Genomic DNA, 23,469 nt, shown 5'->3' on the forward strand with positions numbered 1-23,469 from the left:
TGTCTCCATCCCATACCCAGGTTTGAAGACATATTAAAATGGAGCTAAGTAATCTATATCACCCAGAGGTCCCTGGAACTGGGAGGCCACCAGACACTCCAGGACATTGCCCCAAAATGGAATACTGGAGACTGGCTGATCATTACTTATAATGGGGTTCAGGGAGACATTTCCAGGATTACAGTTGGTGTGTATCTGTTTATACAGAGTACTGTGAGAATCCATTTTACCCTTATATAGATTTTATTTTTTGGAAATTCAGGACACAGTAGCTATGAGACCCCTATTGTTTTAATCTGTCATTTTTATTGACATGAGCAAACCTTTCCTCAGAACTCTGCAGCTTTTCCTTCTGTTTGTTTGTTAGAGGGCAGCAGGAGAGACTTCTAGTGTAGACTGTAAAGGAGATTGCTTGAGCTAACCTGTGACATCTCCCTCTGCTCCTCACCCCATGATGTTTTTGTAGGGGAATCTACCTTTGGTTGGGACACTAAGGGAAAATCGAATTCAGTCAAAGAAGAAACACTCCTGTTTTTTCTTCATTGTATTACAAAAGAAAACCTGGGCCAAGATCCTATATCAAATAGGCAGAGGAAGGTATCTCCTCCTCTGCCCCACCAGCTGTCAAGCTCCAGAATGGCCTCTCCTTCTGCTGCTTCTTACTGGTAGGGAGAGAATGAAGAAGTAGCTGGTTTTATCTTGGTGGGTGGAAGAAATGGCTGCACTAACAAGCATGTTCCTTTCCTTTCTTCTTGGAGCCCAGAGGAGCCACATCTTCAACATCTAGATTGCCTCCATTTTCCTTCCCCACCACACTAGTGAGCAGCAACATCAGCTGGAATGTGTCCATAGGAGGGTGAGCAAAATAGTGAAAGGTCTAGAAACCATGTTTTATGAGAAGAGACAGGAAACGGGTATGTTTAGCGTGGAGAAGAGATGGTTAAGAGGTGATACAATAGTCCTGTTTAGGTATTTGAAGGGGTGTCACATTGAGGATGGAGCAAACTTGTTTTCTGCTGCTCCAGAGACTAGGACATGGAGCAGTGGATACAAGCTACAGGAAATGAGATTCTATCTAAACATTAGGTGGAACTTCCTGATATAAGAGCTGTTTGACAGTGGAATACACTCCCTTGGAGTGTGGTAGAGTCTACTCCTTTGGAGGTTTCTAAACAGAGGCTAGATGGCCATCTGTTGGGGAGTGCTTTGATTATGTGTTCCTGCATAGCAGGGGGTTGTATTTGATGACCCTTGTGGTCTCATCCAACTCTACGATTCTATGATTCTCAGCTGCTAAGGGGAGGTTTTGGATGATGGCAAAGGGCTAGAGAATAGCTCTCATTCCTCATCCCAAAAGGGACATACATGCCTGTAAGTTACTAAGAGGATGCTACCTGTAATCCTACAAGTCTAATTGAAAGAAAGAAGTTGGCAGCATGAGCTTTCAAAGACTAAAGTTTACTTCCTCAGATGCTCATGCTGCCAACTTCTTTCTTTCAGTTAATCGCAAAGGTGCTACAAGATCTCTCTACATAACTAATTCTGCAGACTAACACGGATGTATCTTTAAATCTAATCCTACAAATTTAACTATTGTACACCAGGATTTTGTTAAAACCCACATACAAACATACCTCACATTAAGCCAGTTTAACACCTAAAGTACCAGAATAAAAAAATAAATAAACGGAGTAATTTTCAGACTCAGAAATCATTCATTGCATTAATGCTAGTAGAATGGTCAACAATACAGTTAGAGTTACGATTATATAATGTTAGATTTAGGATTTCATGTACCCTGCCTGCAGCGGCATCACTATGACCCAGTTTGGTAACTTGTGGTGCCCCCCCATTGACCTCCTTCCATACCACACCATACAGAATCCTTAGTAATGTTTTTTGTACTAATGCTACTCATAAATCATAATTCTTTTATATCACTGAATGCAATGGCAATAGTGACATAGACAACTAGCAAAATTAAACTTATACCTTTAAATTACAATATTATACACACAGCCTAAATTTATTTACATATACATAGTTTCATGTAGTTAAAGCAAAAAATTGATAAGATGTGGTTTTTTTAAATAAAAATTTTAAATTTTAATTTTTTAAACAAATTTTATTTTTTAATAAACCTGGGATCTCTACTTTCTCCTTCCTCTGAACCTCACCCCTCTCACACCATCTTCAGCATTTTAAAGGAACATAGGCGAATGCTACAGTCTGCTTCTGCCAAATGTTTGATGCCCCTGCCTCCTAGTCTTTCTTGAACTAAATAAGAACTGCAATGGGTCAAGAACTGATAAAATCAGAATACTGTATCTTTGTATCATAGTTCACCAAAAGACAGCACAGGACATTTCCCCCTTTTGCCGCAATATGTTTCATTGCCTGGAACAACAAGAAAGGACTGCAATAAGCCAAAAGCAATACCATTGTTGGGACGGAATCTTGCCCAAGATTATTTTTCTTTGTTGAAAACTATAGTGCTATATATGGGAAGTGGCTGAAATTTAGAGATATTGTTTGCCAGTGTATAGGTAACAGTGCTACAGAATGCCTGTGTTCTGCTGCAGCAAGAAGTTTAAAGCTTGCTAGGCAGTGATTGTAGCTATGAGGTCTATAGACTACCACTGATACACAGGATTTATTTTTTTTACAATAAAGGGAGATGTGACTCATTACTTGGAATGGGGGGATTCTTTTGTTTTACATTTTAATGTGAACCCCTTTAATTTTGCCTTTTCAACCCAACTGAAGCTATGTTACTTTTTGAAATTTGTACAAGAGAAGTTTTCTGATCAGAAAGCTATGCACAAAAATGCATATATTAGTGAACATAGCATTCCCTTATGCATTATATTAGAAGACATGTTCCCAAAAAATCATTTGGTTTTTCTTCTGAACTTAAAAAAAAGCCTTAAACATGTGGTACCAATGTAATTTAAGGTTAGAAAAAATGAGAAACTGAGAATAACCAAGAGTGACAGATCTTTTTCTACTCAGTAGACTCATTTCTACTCAATAGATATAAAGCTGTGAAAACTGTGAGACAGCTGGAAATCTCTTGTGGCCTGCTTACAATTATTGAATGGGATCCATTCTGGTTTTATTGAGCCTGGATATTGTTGGCAGAATCAGCTGAGAATGTCTCCTGGGCAAGCCCCTGCTTTAAACATGTGGGGTTTACCTGAAAGTTTTTTATTCAAATATATCTATTGCTCTTGAACATTGAAAGGGAGGGAGGAAATCCATCTTGATTTTCTTGCTGTATTTATTAGATTTTTTAATACTGTCACTTTTAGCAAAACTGACAGGCAAGTCCTGAAGCAAATCTAAGCCTTGTTTGTTTGTTTGTTTAGCATCCTGTGTTTCTCCATATATGAAACCTTTCTCCATATATGAAACTGCAGGATGGTGCTCTTTCCACCAAAATAAATTGGCGTGGGTAGGATTTCAGGTAGATTTCTTCTTTTCTATGAGAAATGTACAGATACCCCAAATATCTTGTCTCTTTTGGCCTCTGTTGCAGTAAAACATATGAGAGTCCTCTCTCTAGTCTCTGAAACAGTTTTTCCCAGCCTGATCGTCTCAAGATGTGTTGGGCTGCAACTCAAATCTGTACTGATTATCATGAGAAATATCATTATGATAGCCCATCACTTAGGGAAGGCATCCAATTGCAGAAGATTTCAGAATTTTTTATCCTGTGAAAGTGCTTATGTAATTCTTTTTTAAAATAAATGTTTAAATTGAAACCAAAATTCATACATATACATTTTTAACAATACATAATTCCATATATATATTCTCTGCATTGTACTACAACTTGGCTAAATATATTTTATAGCCCACTTCTGCGCTCCCCATCTCTGGAGCCATAATTAGAGAAAGGCCATTTTGAGGAAGGAGATCTTCTGTTTTGCTCAGAAACAATAGCTAGTAATTTTGTTTTCTCTCTATTAATTACTATAATTTGTTCTAGTTTTTCAAATCTATTTGTAAAAAACAAAACAAAACAAAAACCCAGAAAACCCAACAACTACTAATGTCTGAAAGGCATAAGGATGGCTACGTTTCTACTGCAGGGGTGGATCTGAATAAAGTATTGTTTAAATAATACATATCAAATCATATTCTGTTTCTGTGGAAGGTGTATATTTTTTACATATTATTTCCATTTTACCTTCCAATAATCCTGTGAGGTATGTTATGCTGGGTAGTCCTAACTGATCCAAAGCTACTAAGTAACTCACATGAATCAGGCTATGATTCTAAATCAGCTCATTTCATAACTAGTGGTGAGGGAGCTTCCCTGGGTTTGATTTGGAAGGGGCTCACCTAAAATAAGTTCATTTGGGCGCAAGTTTGAATAAGATCTGAATAAGCTCATTTAAGAGCTGGACGCATCCTGAGCTCCAGGTCTTATTGCACTCCTAGTGATGTATCAGATTGAAGACCTCTTTACTCTTAAACCCCTCTTAAACACCTTTCATCACTATGACTGACAGAAGGATGGCCACTGTGACCTTTATTAGGCAGGTGTATCATTTTGGGCATTAAGACTCCTGAGAGATGTCATTACCATAGATAGTGTGGTTCCATGAAAAGGTCTTCAAAGCCTTGGGAAACTATCATTTCTAAAGATCTTGATGTCCATGATGTTGCTGCCTACTTTTTCAGAAGCATCTTATGTACCAGGATTCCTTGAAACTGTAGTTCTCCCTGGGTTGTAGAGGCCTAATTAAGGAGGCACAATTCCTGGAAAACTAGATTTCCAAGGGACATTAGCTCCCATAATGCTAAGTGTGTTGTGTGTCTTCAAGTCATTTCTGACTTATGGTGACCATAAGGTGAACATATCGTGGACTTTTCTTGGAAAGTATTGTTCAGAGCAGGTTTGCTATTGCCTTCCCCTGAGGCTGACAGCATGTGATCTGTCCAAAGTCATCCAATGGATATCATGGCAGAGCAGGGAATCAAACCTTGGTCTCCAGAATCGTAGACCGATGCTCCAGCTGCTATGTCATACTGGCTCTCTATCCATAATGCCACTGCTGTTTAATAAATGCTGCACAGTAGCCTCTCACTGCAGTAAGGGGTTGTTCCCACTTAAGATTTGAAACGATTTAAAATACAACGTTTTTAATAAAATCGATTCAAAATAACACTGTTCTTATCCCGCTATCCGAATCGCTTTGTTCATCGTTCCCATCTGGTTATTTAAATCGAAGTTTTTACCTGCAAGCGTTCCTACTTGGCATGAAATCGGTGTTTAAATAAAGCGATTCTTCTCCTCCATACCTTATTTGGAGCTGTCAATCAATAGTACGTCAGAATGACGTAACGTTAATCCGGAATATTTGGAAGCGATTTATCTTTTGGCATCGTTTCCATTTCATTGACAGCCAGGGAGAATCCCTTCAGAGAGCACAGAGATCAATGGGAGAGGCTTCTGGCAAAAAGCGAAGCTCTTTCCAGAGGAACTATGGGATAGGTTTTGGAGGGCAGCATCCTGTCTCCCAAGACAGCCAGGGAGAATCCCTTCAGAGAGCACAGAGATCAATGGGAGAGGCTTCTGGCAAAAAGCGAAGCTCTTTCCAGAGGAACTATGGGATAGGTTTTGGAGGGCAGCATCCTGTCTCCCAAGACAGCCAGGGAGAATCCCTTCAGAGAGCACAGAGATCAATGGGAGAGGCTTCTGGCAAAAAGCGAAGCTCTTTCCAGAGGAACTATGGGATAGGTTTTGGAGGGCAGCATCCTGTCTCCCAAGACAGCCAGGGAGAATCCCTTCAGAGAGCACAGAGATCAATGAAGGAGGCTGCTGGAAAAGCAGGGAGGGAGCACTCTTCCCAAAGATTCTCTTTCCAGGGTTGGAGGAGAAGGCAGATTCCATTTGAGAAATGGAGGGAGAAAGGCTCTATCCCCCCCCCCCCCCCATTGATCAGAGCCCTTCCCTGCCTGGGCGAGATCAGATGCCTCCTCGCGAGGAGCCTTCCCTTCCCTGCCTGGGCGAGATCAGTGCCCAAGCGGGCAGGGAATGCCTCTTTGAGAGGAGCCTTCCCTTCCTGCCTCTCCTCCGTTAGAAATGGGCTCTCCCCACACAGAGGGGAGGTTGCAATCCACCGGGGGAAGCCTTGTACTCCTTTGGCAGATGCAGGCGCTTGAGCAGCCGGGACTTCAGGCGCTTAAAGCGCTGAAGAGATTAAGCGCCTGTAAACCATTAAAATAAAAAATAAAAATAATCCTTATCTCTTATTGAAAGACCACAGCGGACAAAGGGGTGAGGGAAGCAAAAATGGCGACAGCCAGACGGATGGGGACAGAAAGGGCAACTCCCCCAAGGACAGCCCCATCGCACTCCGCTCCTCCCATTCATCTAACGCAATTTCAAAGGCTGTCGTTCCTATTTAAATGCTCCGGTTCCTAAATCGAATCAATGGAAAAACGTAGGTCAGACCCTAGTGTTTTTTTAACACGCGTTAAATGAGGAAAACTCGAATCAAAATTTTATTCCGCTCTACAATTCGATTTGTAGTGGAGACGATTGTGGGTTGCTCTAGAACCGTTCTAGGTTTAAATCGGATCCTAATAGGAACGCCACTCCTTGGATTCGATTCAGAACGCGGGGTTTCACCTAGTGAGAACAACCCCCAAATGTAGTAGTAGTAAAAGGAAGTAGTAAAAGGAAGAGCAGCTGCAGGGATAGGCAATTAGAAGTCACATTCAAATGTTCAAGACTTTTAGCACAGCTTGTAGTTTAACAGATACTCTAAACTGTTAAAAGTTCATATTCCAAGCTCTCCCATTTCTAACATTAGCTCCATTGCTTTGCATAGTGTTTGTGTTCACAGCAACCTACATACTACCATTCCAAAACTGCATAATTGTGCATTCGATGCTGTGTTATCAGATGTTCCAGCACAGGCTGGAAGAGTCTAATAAGGTGTTTCTTTGGAGTCTACAGAATTATGGTGCCTTCATGTTTCAATAGGTGGATCAAGCCCCTAGCTTTTAAATATATCTATATCTATCTATCTATTTCCTATGTCATCAAACACTCTTTTCATAGTGAAAAAATGAAGTGCTTATATGCTTGTCAACAACAGGATAGGATGTGATTTTGGAATTACAGTTTTTAAAAAAAACCTCTGTGTTAATGGGTCTCCCAAAATCAGCAGCTGTCATTCTGAAAATCACTTTATTTCAGTGTATTTTCTCTCTCATGCAAACTAAAAAAAGATGTATCTTATTCATGAAAAACTACAACAGGTTAATTTCTCAAAATAATTTGAAAGGTAATGCATTTTTAGAAAACAGATATAAGTACAGGATCCTGGTCAACATTTGACATTACTCAAGATGCCAGCCACAGATGCTGGCGAAACGTCAGGAAGAAAATCTTCTAGAACATGGCCACATAGCCCAAAAAACCCACAAAAAACTATTTGACATTACTGTTCATTGATTTCAAAATTAAAAATTTATCATGTGTTTTTTAAGCTTCTCTTTTTTGTATGTATATTCTAATCTAAAAATCAGTCTTTTTTCTCAAATATACATTTGTGATTTCAGAGACATTAATTAGGTGTTTTCATTGTGGCAAGGGTCTTAACAGTTGCTGAAATCAAAAGTTTGTGAGTTTCAGCTCAAATGTATATGAGCTGGGGAAAGCACAGACCTATGAGCAAGCATTCGGGACTTGCTGTATTGGAGAAGCCAGTTCATACTTAGAGGTATAACTGTACATTCCATTATTTAACTCAGTTTTGTCTGAAATACTTTGGTAATTCTGTGTGACACACCCAGACCACATCCTCACAAGATGTTCACACATGCATACACAGGGGGGTGGGGCAGAGATTGCACGCATTTTATAATGGAAGAAAATAGCTTCTTTGTTTTGCTCTTCCTAGGCCTTTCATAGTGCTGCCACCTCTGATGGAATGGATAAGAGTAGCTCTGGCTCATGCAGGGCACCGTCGCAGTTTCTCCATTGATAGCGATGATGTACGGCAAGCAGCCAGGCTTTTGCTACCCGGAGTTGACTGTGAACCTCGGCAGTTAAAGTAAGTTGGTGCAAAGAAATGATATGATTTGATAAACCAGTTGTAGTTTAACAGGGAGTGCAAGGGTTCACATACATATCCAGTATACAGATTTGAAAGTTGCTTTCTTCTTCTTTTGTATCATTTAGCTCAGAAAAATCATTAACGGTGTTTTCTTTACAAGGCTGTTTGAACCAGTTTTGGAATCTGCAAGGCTTTTCTGCATGCATGTTTAAAGAGCTGGATCGCGCCCTAAGCCTTCCTTTTGAATTCTGTTTGCATTTTTTCCCTCTTTGCCATCAGATGCTGTTTTTATAATGAGAGACTGAAGTGTTCATCTAATTATCTCAGTCTCGTTGTACTCCTCTGCAAAATTTGGAGGTGTTATTTAAAGGACTGCAAAACTGGCTTCTCTCCCTTCCCTGCTGCAGCCATAGTGTAAAGAGCATATTTTGTACCAGATTCTGGGATTTTATTTCTTTTTAATGCAGAAGTCTGTTTTGGGAAAAGCCCTTGTGCTGTTAGAGGATGTTTTGGTACAGGTGTTTAATGGAATTAAGTATGAAGCAGTATTGCCTTGTGTATGTTGCTGCTGCTGCGAATCTGTATGTCCTGTATATGTATTATATCATCATCATCATCATCATCATCATCATCATCATCATCAGGTTATTGCAGTTGTCCTCACAATATGTGGAGGTAAAAAAAAAAAACCAGATCCTTCATTACAGAAGGAAAACAAATCCTTTATTTTTTTGCCCACTGTTTATATAGGATGACTTATGTATGTTTCAGCATTGTAAGCATGCCAAGGCAAAAATTAGTCATCTGATTGCTTAGTAGCTTCAGACCAGAGCGAAGCCAACAGTCTTCAGGCTCCCCCTTGGAGAGCATGTGAATTCAACCCCAAATGCACCCCCCCAGCACCTTCACAATCAGTTGCAAAAGATCCATTCCTTGTATGTGAAAAGGATGGTATGCATATTTCTTGCTATAGCAACCTGTGTGTTAGCAGATTCTGATGTTTCTTGCTGTACCTGAAAAAAGAAGTCTGTGCTTCTCAGACTATTCAGTAGCATGAACCATTTTGTGTGCAACTGACTAGCTATGAGAGTGTGGCATTAATGATTAGCTTTCATGAAGTCCCTTATTTTATGAGGTCTCTTAGATTAATGGGTTGTCCCTTTTTTCAGTGTTAAATTTCCAAATGGAGATAAGAAACATCCCTTGTTTTTGGATGCCTCTATATATTTTTGTAAGATTGCTCTTGCAAATGTATCAATGACATGTTTTTTTCCTGCCCCGCTCTTGCTCTACTTTTTATATACCTTAACACATTTATTTGACAATTCAGTAAATCATTTTTAAATTTTATTTTCAGTAGACATTGGTTTATTCAAATGGGATGTAGCATATAAAATGATTTCATATTTCAGGTATTATTTACTCACCTTTACATCAGGGGTGATGAACCTTAGGCCTTTCAGTGACTTCAACTTCCAGAAGTCTCAGCCAGCATAGCCAAAGGTAATGGAATATGAGAGCTGTAGCTCTAAAATATTTGGAAAGCTTACAGTTCCCACCTCTACCTTTCAATGAGGCATTCAAAAACAGATATGTACACATTCTTCCAGGGGAGCTTAGACAAACTCCAACGGACATGGTGGCTGAGGGATTCTAGGAGCTATAGTCCAAAAATAACTTCTCCAAATTTTGGGCAGATTTCAGTCCTAAAGCATCTGCTTCACACTCAGAGTCAGAAGGTTCCCAGTTCTGTCCCTGCCATTTACAGGCATAGCTGGAGATTACTGTTGTCTGCAGTTCTGGACAGCTTCTCCTGATAGCACAAACAGTACTGAGATCTATGGACCACTGATCCATATAAGACTATGGCTATAAACAAGTAAGTTTTTCCTGGATTATAGACCATCTGTATCCTTTCCCTCTATCCTTTGGTTGTTCTTTGAGTTTGCGTCATGGCTTCCTCTTTAGTCCTTCCTCCTGGTGGAACCCATGATTGCTTGTCATGAACTACTTTTGTGCTTCTGGGCTAACTGTCCTGGAACTAAATCTGAAAAGTACTCTGTAGGAGTATACAGTGATACTCCAATGTATATCTTGCAAATTTATTTCTATAAACCAATAGTGACTTTACATGTATTTTGCTTATTCATAACAAAAAAAGTATTCACAATTCATATACAAGACATAAAAACCCCAGCAAAAATGTGATGATCAGTGATTTACAGCAACCATCTATAACAATAAAATATTATTTCTATGTTGCATATTTTTGATGTTGTGTGTCTTTGAGTCGTTCCTGATTTATGGTGACCCTAAGGTGATCCATGGAGTTTTCTTGGCAAGTTTCTTCAGAGGGGGTTTGCCATTACCACCTTCTGAGGCTCAGAATATAACTTGCCCAAGGTCACCCAGTAGGTTTCATGGCCGAACCGGGATTCGAACTCTGGTCTCCCAGTGTCCTAGTACAAAGCTCAAACCACTATTTACTGTAAATTATTGATAATCACATCTTTGTTATTTTTTGTATATGTATTACTGGATGTCTTATATATAAATTGTGAATACATTATTTTTGTTATGAATGATGAAGATTCATGCATATTCATTATTATATATACAGTATATGGGTTTATAGAAGTAGATTTGAAGGATATACAGTGGGGTATCATTGCATACCCCTATAGCATACTTTTCAGAGTTAATTCCAGGATAGTATTGTTAGTTGGCTTTTCAAGAGATTTTGCTGGTTATCTCCCATCTCATCTTAGACAGCTTCCTGCTGCTCAGTTTTGGCAGCCATTTTAAAGGTCTAGCATGGTGACTGGGAAAGCTCTCAAAATATGTGAAATCAGTTGTGGATTTCAATAAATGCCACACTGATCTGCAAAACATTCTGCCATAACCAGAACTTCCAGGTCTGTCCCAAATTGCAGCTAGGACACACTTCAGCAACATTGCTAAAGGCTTGAGTGAGTGTAATTCTTGGCATCATTGTGAAAACAGCCTCTGTGTGTGTGTGTGTGTGTGTGTGTGTGTGTGTGTGTGTGTTTTAAAGTATTCTGGACATCACTTCAAAAAGCAGTCTTCTTCAAGGATACAACCTTTATGACTTCAATCCTTATGCGTTGTGCACTCTAACATGCTGGTTTTTTTTTCTGTATTCACCATTCACATATGGATATTGTTGACAATCCAAGGCAAATTGCGTGAATGCTGTCAGCCACTGCTGTATAGACCATTTATACGATATGTACTGGTGACTGCTGACAGTCTTAATTAGATGGCAGTCATAATTCAGTGACATATTGCTGAGCTTTTAGAAATTCACATATTTAATCTTAGATTGTCAGTCTTGAAATTATAATGATGATAGTCACCCAAGATCAGACATTGCTTGTAATACACATCTGGAAAACCTGTGGCCCTCCAAAGGTTGTTAGACATTAGACCATCCAGCTTGACCAGTTTTTACACATGGTGGGAGTTGTAATCCCAGTGATATCTGGAGGGCAACATGCGCTTAATGCCTCTCATAAATGTACACAGAGGAACTGTGTATATAGGAGGCTGTAAGAGCTCAAAAATGTAACATTAATCAGTTTTTAAGATGCTAAATAGCAGAGCTTGAAAAAAAATAGTGAAAAAGCTAACACATTAGCAATTGCTTTTACATTATGTTGTGAAAAATAATTTGCCGTGTTGTAGGCGCATATATATATATAAAACAAGCTACACTCCTCATTAGTAATGCTGAACTGTCACATTACTTTCAAATTACTATTATTAAAATATTAGAAATACAAAACTGCAAACAGAAATACAAATAAATGTTTCCAAACTCCCAAAATGAGCTTCAGAAATAGTTTGGAAGTAACAAAGGTCATTTTGTTACTCTCTGCCAAAAGAATCTCCACTGTGTTAATGTTGTTTTTAAAGTGATGACATTGGCTTGCATTGCTCTAATATATACCGTATTTTCCGGTCTATAAGACGACTTTTTAGCCCAGGAAAATCTTCCCCAAAGTCGGGGGTCGTCTTGTATGCTGGGAAAAAAAAGGCCAAGCCAGCCGGCTGGGTCCTAAAGAGAGTCCGCGTCCCTCCCTCCCCTTCCTTCCTTCCTTCCTTCCTTCCTTCCTTCCTTCCTTCCCCTTCCCTCCCTCCTTCCTTCCTTCCCTTTCCTCCCTTCTTCCTTCCCTTCCCTTCCTAGGTTTCTTTCCCTTTCTCCATTACTTTTCCTTTCCTTCCTTCCCTTTTCCCCCTTCCTTCCTTCCTTTCCTTCCTTCTCTCCCTCCCCTTTTTCTTCCTTTTCTTCTCTTCCTTCCTTCCTTGCTCCCTCCTCTCCCTTCCCCTCCTGTCCTCCTTTTCCCGGGCACCCAGGGGGAAAGCGGTGGCATTCCTCTCTGGGGAGGTCTTTCTACCTTCCCTCCTGAGGCTCAGTCCTTCCCAAGAGAAGGAGCAGAGGGTTTCCCCGCACTCTGCCTCTGCCTCTCCTCTTCCCTTCTCTTGTGAAGGATGGAGCCTTGTTGGGGGAAAGAGAGAGCTCCCCAGTCAGTTGGGAAGGAGGAAGCAAGGACCCACTTTTTGTTGCCAGGCTGGAGACTATAGTCCAAAACACACTGCAGCAATAATCCAGTCTGAGACTGCTTTAACTGCTCTGGCTCAGTGCTAGGGAATTCTGGGAAATGTAGTTTTGTGAGAGATTGAGCCTTCTCTGTCAGAGAGCTCTGGTGCCACAATAAACTCCAGTTCCTAGGATTCCCTAGCACTGGGCCAGGGCAGTTAAAGTCCTCTCAAACTGGACTATTGCTGCCCTGTGTTTTGGACCTTTGTTTCTTTTCTTTGGCTAACTGGAGAGAAAAAGAAAAACAACTCCTCTTGGCGTGCAGAGAAACCAGCCAGGCTGCTCCTTAGGAGTCTGTCTGGAGGCTTTTTCCAGGCTTCCCGCTTTCTTTCTTTCTTTCTTTCTCTCTCTCTCTCTCACATGCCTCTCATGGTGTATCTACATTGTAGAAGTAGAATGCGCCATCCACTTTAATTGTCATGGCTCCATCCACACAGAAGCATAGGATTTGTAGTTTTTATAAGTTTTATAAAACTACAAATCCTAGGATTCCAATAGGAGCCACTTGAACTGCAGCCCCCCCCCCCCACATTCTTTGGGCAGAGAAGGCAAAAGACCTTATAAAACTACAAATCCTAGGATTCCAATAGGATGGAGCAGCGGCTCTTAAAGTGGCTTCAAACTACATTAATTCTACAGTGTAGATGCACCAAGAGGAAGGGCGGGAAGAGTTGTCAAGGCAAGTGAAATAATGTTGTGTATGCTATTTCAGAAGTGGAACACACACTTTCCTCGGAGTGTACTGGAGTCTCCTTCTTTGGAGGTCGTTCAGCAGAGGCTGGATGGCCATCTGTTGGGGATGCTTTGATTGTGATTTGCTGCATGGCAGAATGGGGTTGGACTAGATGGCCCTTGGGGTCTCTTCCAACTCTAGGGACATTATCAGAAGGCCAATCCAGCTGGTTGGGTCCTAAAGAGAGCCCATGGTTGCAAGGCCTTCTCCGAGGCGGAGAACATGCCTCGCGGCTCCCCCGCCTCAGGAAAAGGCAGCCAGCTAGCTGTGCCCTTCCTCTTTCTCCTCCTCTTCCCTTCTTCTTTTTCTTCTTCTTCTCCTCCCCTTCTTCTTTTTCTTCCCCTCTTTCTCTTCTTCTTTCTCCTCCTCCTCTTCTTCCTTTCTTCTTTTTCTCCTCCTCCTCCTCCTCCTCTTCTTCTTCCCCTCTTCTTTTTCTCCTCCTCCTCCTCTACTTTTTCTTCTCCTCATACTCTTATTCTTTCTCCACCTCCTCCTCTTCTCCCCCTCTTCCTCCTCCACTTCTTCTTTTCCTCTTCCTCCTCCTCCTTTTCTTTTTATCCTCTTTTTCCTATTCTTCTTTCTCCTCCTTTTCTTCTTTCTCCTTCTCCTTTTTTCTCTTCCCCCCCCCTTTCTTTTCTGCTGCCGCTGTTGTTGTTGTTGTTGTCGTGTGCCTTCAGCTCCTTTCTGACTTATCGTGGAAGAGAGGGGTGGTCTTATACGGTGAGTATATCCCAAATACTCTATTTTAAGTTGTAAAGTTGAGGGTCGTCTTATACGCCCAGTCGTCTTATATGCCGGAATATACGGTACTTTTATTGCATTACATCCAGGCTCTATTAAATGCTAGGCAGAGGGGATCAGTAGTAGACCAAATATTTTTCACACAGAAGATTGCAAGTGTTATCAGTTAAAGAGGCTCAGGTGGTACATCTGCCAGAGAGTTGCTGATGGCCAGAGTAAACAGTAGCTTGGAGCAGCTGGATGGACAAATGCAGTGCCAAGGTATGAAATGTGCTTTCCACTTTGTAAATGTGGCTTTTTTTCTTCTTCATGAGGAAAAGCATTAGTTAATAAACCCTCCTGGGATTTAAACAACCACACAGCTAATTTCAGAAGATCTCAGTGCCATGAGACAGAACAAAGATCCCCAGTGCATGACTTGCAAGGAGCTCTCTAAGTACTCCTCCAAGCTATGTGGCCATTGTTGTCACTAATTCAATACAATGTATCTGCACCTGTGGATGCCATTAGTATGCAGTCTTCTCTATTGTGTTGAATTTTTGCTTCTATTAATCTGGTGTAATGCTTTACTGGAAGTTTCTCTGTAGACAGTCCTTGATTTCCAAGAGGATTGTTTAGAGCAGTGATGGAGAACCTTTCAGGGGCTGAGTGCCCAAACTAAAAGGTCTTCTGGCACCAAGTGTTACCTGGTGCCAGGGGTGGGACTTCCGCCCTCCAGGGGTGGGACTTCTGGAGTGGGGCTTCTTCCCCCCACTGCCCTCCTGGGCCTTCAGCTGCCTCTACAGCGACTGCTGAAGGCCCGGGGGAGGGAGCAAGGGAGAAAGAAGAGGAACTGGTGCATGCTTCTTTCTCCTCTTCCTCCCCCTGGGCCGTTCCCAGTCTTCAGTTGCCTCCAGAGGGACAAGTGGAGGCTGGGGAGGGTTGGGAAGGAGGAGGAAGTGAAGCACACCTCTTTCTCTTCCTTGCTCCACTACGTGCTGGGGGAAATGGCATTGTGTGACAGCTCTGGCACATGTGCCATAGGTTCATCATCACAGGGTTAGAGTGTTGACTCTAGATCTCAGAAACCCAGGTGTTCATCTGCTTCTTCATCTGGAAAGTAGCCCTGGGCACATAACTTACCTACCTTACAAGGTTGTTTTGAGATCTGTTTGAGCACTCTGAAGTCTCTGTAATATTTTGTTCCAAAATCCTAATCTGAAGACCTCCAGTGGTAGCTAGTAAAACTGCAGCATTCTAACCATTTAAATTTCATTCTCCAAATGGGGCTTAGATATGAGATTTTTGATGTGAATTGGTGTCTTACTCCACCCGCAAAGCTGATTTCGAAATATTAATTTCAGAAAATATACTTACTTGCTCCATGTAATATTGTTTCAACATTCAGCATGGAATAATTGTGCCTCATTCAGCTACATTTTACAGGGGGTATACAGGTATAAATTAATAAAGTAGATGTATACCTGAGTTTTACTTCAACTGAAACTTTGGTACCAGGGGTAGAAACAACATGGAAAGAATAGGGATAGGTACCTACACCACAAAAAAAGAGCAGGAGTTCAACATGTTTTAGCAAAGTTTTTATTTCATAACTAATATTTTGCACAACCAAGTCAGGTAACTTGGCTGTACATAAAAATATAAAGTTTGATAAATTAGAAGTATTATTTTTCTTGTGTGTGTTACAACTAGAGCTACAAGATGTGTAAGGAATGCCTAAACTATGGGGAACCACTTTCTTTGTGCCACTTTATGAAGAACTGGCAAAAAAGCAGCCCAATAAAAACTGAAGAGACCATAAGTGAAACACAGAAAATCATTCGGTGTTCTCTAATACTCTGTAGTGCTAAGCAGACCCCCATAGACAGAACTGAGGAGGGAAAAAAACCTAAAACTAGGAATTGCAATGAAGTGAGATACTATACATAGCCTTACATTAAAGTGTACTTGCTACATAGCTTTTAGAAATAATGTGGTGGTGTTATTATATGAACACCTTGTCTTAAATATGTGTTCTTCATTTTAAAAGGGCATATTCCCATCTTCCCCTTTTCATTTATTTTTTTCAATATATTTTTAATTGTGTGTAAGAGGGAGAATGTGTTACAAATGGAGCTGCAAGGTCATTCTTTCCTCATTTTCCCCCAACAGTTTTGTTTTGTTTTATTTTTTTCTGAACTTTCACATCTCCATTGCAAACCCTCCCAAATAGGGAGGTAAATGGCACACAAGGGAATTTGTGTACCAATAGACAGGGCATGAAAAAGGAAGCAGAATTTCCCTAGATCCTCTGTAGATTGGATGAGGAAACAGTCAAGGTTGGAGATTCATCTTCCCTTCTCTATAACCTATAATACAGTGGGCCCCTGTTATCCATTTGGGTTTGGCTTCAGGAACCCCTATGGATAGCAAAATCTGTGGATGCTCAAGTCCCATTAAATGCAACAGCACAGTAAAATAATGTACCTTATATAAAATGGCAAAATCAAGGCTTGCTATTTGGAATGAATATATATATATATATATATATATATATATATATATATGAATATTTTTTTAAAAAATATCCATGGAGGGCCAGCAGTACTGCTTTTTTAATTTTAAAAAATTTACAGTCATGACTATTCTGATGTTGCTATGTGCCTTCGAATTGACTCTGACTTGTGGCAACACTATTATGTAATGGGGGGGGGGGGGCAAGATTTATTCACAGGAGGTTTGCCACTGTCTTCTTCAGAGGCTGAAAGTATGTGACTTTCAATGGGTTTACTTAGTGGGTTTCCATGGCTCAGCTATGATTTGAAACTTGGTCTCCTGAATCCCACTTAAACCATTGCATCACACTGATTATCCAACTCTAGCATCACCCCCATGATACACTTCCATTCTTCACTACCAACCTGAACAAATCTTAGCTATGGTTTTAGTGCATAACTACTCATTCTCATAGTAGACTTGCTGAAATCAATGAAACTGAGATTTCAAGTAAGTTAGGGCCAAAACAGACTGCAGAAATAATCCATCCTGAGACCACTTTAACTGCCCTGGCTCAGTGCTAGGGAATTTTGGGGTTGTTGTGGTACCAGAGCTCTCTAACAGAGAAGGCTCAATATCTCACATACTGCAGTTCCCAGAATTCCCTAGCATCGAGCCAGGACTGTTAAAATGGTCTCAAAATGGATTATTTCTGCAGTCTGTTTTGGCCCTTAGTTGTAATTGATGTAGGTTCCATTTATTTCAATGAATTTACTTTAAATTTTATTCATTGCCATACTTAGATATGTTAGTCATCTTTAGATATTTGAAATGATGTCATATAAATGATGATTTGTTTCCTGCTGCTTCAGAAGGTAGGAGGCAAACCATTGCTTTCAGATCAATCAAGACTGGCTAAGCAAGGAAGAACTTCCTGACAGCTCTTTGACGGTGAAGTAGATCACCATGGAAGGTGGTAAACTCTTCTTTGTTTACAGGTCTCTAAACAGAAGTTGGGTGGTCATCTGTGAGAGATGCTTTTCCTGTAGATTTTACATTGGCAGGGGCTTAGACTGAATCACTGCTATGGAAGGTGGTGGGCCATGGACCAGTGATGGTCCACAAACCATTAGCTGCTGATCCATGACAGGTTTCCAGGAAGGGGGGGGGGGACAGAAATTATAGCTAATGGGCACAAATATAGTACTCGTTCCTAGCACATTATATAAAAATAGATACTTGCTGTGGATTCATTTGGGGTGGCTAGTAGTGCAGAAAAGGAATGGTTAGAAAATGGGATGGAGGCAGGGCAACCATTTAACAAGCAAGGTTTGGAGATATAGGCACACAAGAGCTCTGCTGAATGAAGCAAAAAGAATGAAGTCTGGCACAGATCAGGGAAGAGGAAGAACATGCATGCATGCCCATTGCTCCTACTCCCTGCCATTTCCTGGCTTTCAGATGTCTCTTGGAGACAGCTGGAAGCCAGGAAAAGAGTGCTGGGGAGAAGGAACCATAGGTGTGCACCCATTGCTCCTCTGCAGGGAACTTTCCCAGCTGCCTCCAGAGAGATAGCTGGGGGTCAGGAAACGCCCAGGAGGAGGAGCGACGGGTGCTCCACCAGTGGTACCTGGTGCCAGAAAAAAATTTAGTTCAGGCACGTGGCCCCAGAAAGGTTTGCCATCACTGATCTAGGCCGTTATTAGATAGGCTGGTATCATGTATCAAATACTGTAGTGGCTCACCAGAAGGAGAGGGAGATGGTACAATTCAGCAGCAGAGCATGTGACTTACAAACATGCTTCTTAACATCTTCAGCTAAAAAAAACAGGTAACAGGTGATTAGAAATAGTTTGGAGGTTTGCTGCCAGCCAGGGTAGATTGTAGTGAGCTAGATTGTCCAATGAGGTGGTCTTATATTCCATATGGAAACAATTTGGATAAATTGTTTGGGTACATTTTTGGAAGACTTGTATTATTAGTACTGCACATGCTTTGTATTTAGATATTCACAGGTGCAGTCCACACAGTCTCCAAGAAGGACTAAGGAAAACTATTGATTGACAATTAAACACAAAACACCCTAGAGAGCCAGTGCTAGTTGGTTCAAATAATACAGAGCTAGATGAACCAATGGTTTCATTTGGTATGAGGTGGTTTGCTATATTTCTGTTTCTTGGAAGATTCCAAGCAGCATAGGAAAGCAGTAGTTCTCTTCCACTTTTGTGGAACATGCCTTGAGGAACATTACTCTATCCTCGTCCTTTTCGATCTGTCTGCGGCCTTCGACACCGTGGACCACTGTCTCCTAATAGATGTACTTTCTGACCTTGGTTTCTCGGGCCTTGTTCTCAATTGGTTCACATCTTACTTGTCAGATAGATCTTTTTCAGTGGTCTTGGGTGGTCAGACCTCATCTTCTGTCCCCTTATCTGTTGGAGTTCCTCAGGGCTCTGTTTTGGGTCCCCTTTTGTTCTCTTTATACACACTCTCCGTTGGCAAACTTATCAGTTCTTTTGGTTTCTCCTACCATCTGTATGCCGATGATACCCAGCTGTACCTTTCCACCCCTAATCTTTCAGAACAGCAAGTGTCATCCTGTTTAACAGCTGTCTCCCACTGGATGCACCATCGGCGTCTGGAGCTCAATATGTCCAAGACTGAGCTTCTTGTTTTCCCTCCTAAGCCCACTCTTCACTGTTCTTTTTCTATTTCTGTCAATAACATCTCTATCCAGCCGGTCCAGGAAGCCCGTAGTCTTGGTTTCATCTTTGACTGCTCTTTGTCATTTATCCCCCAGATCCAGACTACAGCCAAAGTCTGTAGATTTTTTCTCTATAATATCGCCAAAATCCATCCATATCTCTCAGCTTCTACCGCAAAAACACTGGGCCATGCCCTAGTGGTCTCACGACTAGACTACTGTAACCTCCTCTTGGCAGGGCTTCCTCTCTCTCACCTCCACCCATTAATTTCTGTTCAGCATTCAGCTGCACGCATTATTTCACTCACTCGCCGTTATGATCATGTCTCCTCTCTGTTGTCTTCCCTTCACTGGCTCCCTCTTCCTTTCCGCATCAGGTACAAACTTTTGCTACTCACTTTTAAAGCCCTGCATGGGCTGGCCCCTCTTTATTTAACTGATCTTCTTTCTCCCTACATCCCTACTCGCACTCTCCGCTCTGGTAGCCAAAGTCTCCTCTCTCAACCCAGGATTTTCTCTGCCCCGTCCTGGATCCGTCCCTTCTCTCTTGCTGCCCCTCATTCCTGGAACCTTCTTCCTCTGCATGCACGGCTCATCACTTCCCTAACCAGCTTTAAGGCTGAGCTGAAAACAATATAGTTTAGGGAAGCGTTCTCAGGGAATTTGTGATTGTCATCTGGCTGTCTGATAATGTTTGATGTGATGATCTGCTTTTATATTTGATGCTTTTAATTTGTCTTTTCTCTTCTATATGGTAATTTTATCTATTCCTCTATTTAATTGTTATTATCTTAGAGTGTACGCCTTGGGCAGGCTTTTATATACTCCTTAATTTTAACGACTTTGTACAGCGCTGTGTATAATTACAGCGCTCTAGAAATAAAGTTTAATAATAATAATAATAATAATAATAATAATAATAATGGCAGGTGGTACCTGGAACAGAGAATGGTTGTATTACCAGATGGGAAAGGAATTAGAGACCAGTCCATCATCTGATTGGTTACCATGAGAGGGAAGACTCTGTCTGCTCCCTCTTGTCCATTCCCAAATGTTTTCAGAGGCTTTGGTTACTTTCTCATCTAATTGGTCCTTTTAAAAGAGCTTTAAGCCAGTAGGCTTTTAACCATGTGTTGTAGCAACAAATCCATAAAATCTGTGCTATGTGAAATAGTGTTTCTGTTTGTCTGAACTGTGTGCTGTTCCATTTCATTGGATGACCCTCAGTTTCCAGAGTTATGAGAGCAAGTTAATCATATATATTTGCTTTCTCCACAGCACACACATTTATGAATGTTACATGGAGCCTCTTCTCTGTGGAAGTCCCTGGCATGGTTGTCAATTGACACAGTACCCTTTGTCTTTTTTGGGCTCCTCCTTCTTAGGTGGAGGATATGAGTGGGATTTTGCACAAATTTGGAATGGAAAAAGCTTGCAAGAAACAGCATGTAAACCACGTGTGTTTATGTGCCTTCAAGTTGCCTATCGCACCTGTGGAGACCCCATGAATTTCATAAGGTTTTCTTAGTCAAGGAAGTGGTTTTGTCAGTTCCTTCCTCTGAATTATAGCCTATAGCACCTGGTATTCATTGGCAGTCTCCCATCCAAGTAGTAACTGGGGCCATTCCTGCTTAATAACACAGCACATGTTTGTTTTTTATAAATTCAGGCTACTTTCTGTGCTTACAGCATATGTGCCTGGGATCTCTGACCAACTGCAACTTTCCAGTATGCATTGACCATGCTGACTGGGGATTCTTGCACTTGTAGTTCTAAACAACTTTTCCAGGATTAGGAAGAAGTGGATTAAAAAAAACAATTACTATCTAGGGAAGGAAGCATTTACAACCCCACTTTCATTTATATACACAGAGAAGCAAGAGGTTTTTACAGAGTGAAATAGTACATGTTTTCCCCATCTAGTTAGATACAGCACCCCTTTCATATACTTCTCTCCTTGAGTGTCCTTGTACACATCCCAGATTTTGACTAATCCTCTCATTCCAGCCATGACTGCTACAATAATTATGTTGGGGGGAGAAAGCCAGCCCAGCATGTGGCTGCAAACAAACTCATTGACAAAACCCAGCAGTCCCCTGGTACTGATGATTCCTGAGGATGGAGATGATTTGAATACTTATAAGGTCATGTGCAGGTTTCCTGGTGGGAATCTCATCTGCTTTTCCTAACACAGCATCTAACACTACTAATGAGGAGTTATTGAAATGTAAGCTCCTCTTTGTGGTTCACTTTGCACTTTAATATTTTAGAGCATAAGATGAAGTATATGTATTTTGGTCCTCTCTTATATCCTGGTGTTCATGTCATGCATACTCAAAGCCTAATTGCTTAAGACACAGGTAGTTCATCGTTTGATAGCTTGATGTTTTTCATTTTATTCTAAGGCTCCTGAACTGGATAAGCATTTAGGGCAGTGGGTTTACTCTGGGAGAGGGGCACATACCATTTTCCTGATCTAATTTATTCAGCCAAATCTTCTGCTCCCACTTAGGGAATCTTAGGGGTTTGTTATTGTTATGTGCCTTCAGGTTGACTTTAACTTAGGCAACCCTATCCCAGGGTTTTCTTGGCAGGATTTATTCAGAGGAGGTTTAGTACTGCTTTCCTGTAAAACTGAGAGAGTGTGATTTATCCAAGGTCACCCAGGGGGTTTCCATTACTAAGCGGGGATTTAAACCCTGATTGCCCTTAGTCTGAATCCAATACAGAGTCCTTGTCTAGCACTATACACCGGATGAGTAAATTTTGTTGTTGCCTTTTGTTGTTGCCTTCAGGTCATGGCTAGTCATTCGATGATTCATTGCTGAATACACAAATATCCTTTATTATAAAGATAGTGCAAGTTTGAAGTGATGTGTACCTTGGCTGGGCTGATTAATGTGTGATAGCTTTTCACACATGGATATTATCCATTGATAACACTCTAACAGATGCATGATTTCCATAACCCCATATCTTTCTCCCTAAAACTCCCGTTAAAAAATTAAGATAAAATTTTAAAAAATTGAGGTGGGGAGGAATCATGTGAATGTTGATAATAATAATAATAATAATAATAATAATAATAATAATAGGTTTTATTTATGTTTTCCCACCTCTCCCGACGGATCGAAATGGGATTATAATCAAAATGTACAAATCAGCAATACAACAGTAATTCTAATAACAATTATTTAAAATCATAATATAAAACAGTATGCTATTTAAAAACATTTAATACAATATACAAACATCCTGAAATAGACTCTAGGGGGTGAATTTTCAGTGGGCCCAAAGTCAGTTCCTACCATCTCCGGTTTTTAAAAAGGATGATGTAGCAAGGATATTTATTTGTTTGGTCCATATTTTTGTGTTACCTTTCAGTCATACTATAGCAGAGGTGATGGAAATGAATTATGCTCAAGATTTAAGAGAAATGGTGCTTGTCAAAAATAGACAGGAACATCTCCATTTGGATAATTTATGTGAAACACAGCACTGGAAGTTTTGTAGGTGTAGAATTTGAGTGTGGTGTGAAATATGGATGGTATAAGAAGATTCTGGCTGTGGGAAGCATTTCAGAATTGCTTACCAAGGGAAGAAGAAGAACATTAGGCTATTAAAACTTTTGTTTTGTTATTGAGAATTGATACATCACTCGTCTGACAGAAGACTTGAAGTTTACCTTTGTTTGCTGTATTCAGTCCTATCCATTGAGTTCAGAATGGGACATACTGGGTTATCCCATTCAATCTTCAAAACAATCCAGTGGGATAGCTTGAGAGATAATGATTTATTCAGGGTCAAAAAGTGAGCTTCATGGATTAAAACTGCTTTCCCAAATATAGTCCATGCCCAATACTACAAAACAATAAATGTCCAATTCTGTTTTCATCATTCATGAAGCAAGCGGAACTTGAAATGCACTTTTCTTAAGAAATAAAAAAACACAAAAATACTAAAACCAAGCCCAGTCATCTAATTTAATGGCTAACTGGCAACTTGTTGCCTTCATGGAATTTTACCCCAAGGGCAATCTAAAAATAATTTTAAATACACTGGTGCCTCGGGTTACGAAATTAATTCGTTCCGCCATTCCTTTCGTAACCCGAAAATT

At 40.7% G+C, this 23,469-nt stretch overlaps 1 protein-coding gene across 2 annotated transcripts in view; it reads left to right on the forward strand.

Annotated features, from left to right (window-relative positions):
• The window catches only part of LOC149311843 (ankyrin repeat- and BTB/POZ domain-containing protein 3-like), a 286,151-nt gene that overhangs the window by 208,269 nt on the left and 54,413 nt on the right, over positions 1 to 23,469 (forward strand). For both annotated transcript variants that reach the window (XM_089528047.1, XM_089528046.1), the window contains exon 4: positions 7,923 to 8,075. In XM_089528047.1, the coding sequence (XP_089384173.1) occupies positions 7,923 to 8,075 (153 nt within the window). The remainder of the gene's footprint in view (positions 1 to 7,922; positions 8,076 to 23,469) is intronic.

Source organism: Sceloporus occidentalis, unplaced genomic scaffold (assembly GCF_023333645.1).
Source record: "Sceloporus occidentalis isolate IW3139 unplaced genomic scaffold, rSceOcc1.0.p SCAF_5, whole genome shotgun sequence".
NCBI lineage: Eukaryota > Metazoa > Chordata > Lepidosauria > Squamata > Phrynosomatidae > Sceloporus > Sceloporus occidentalis.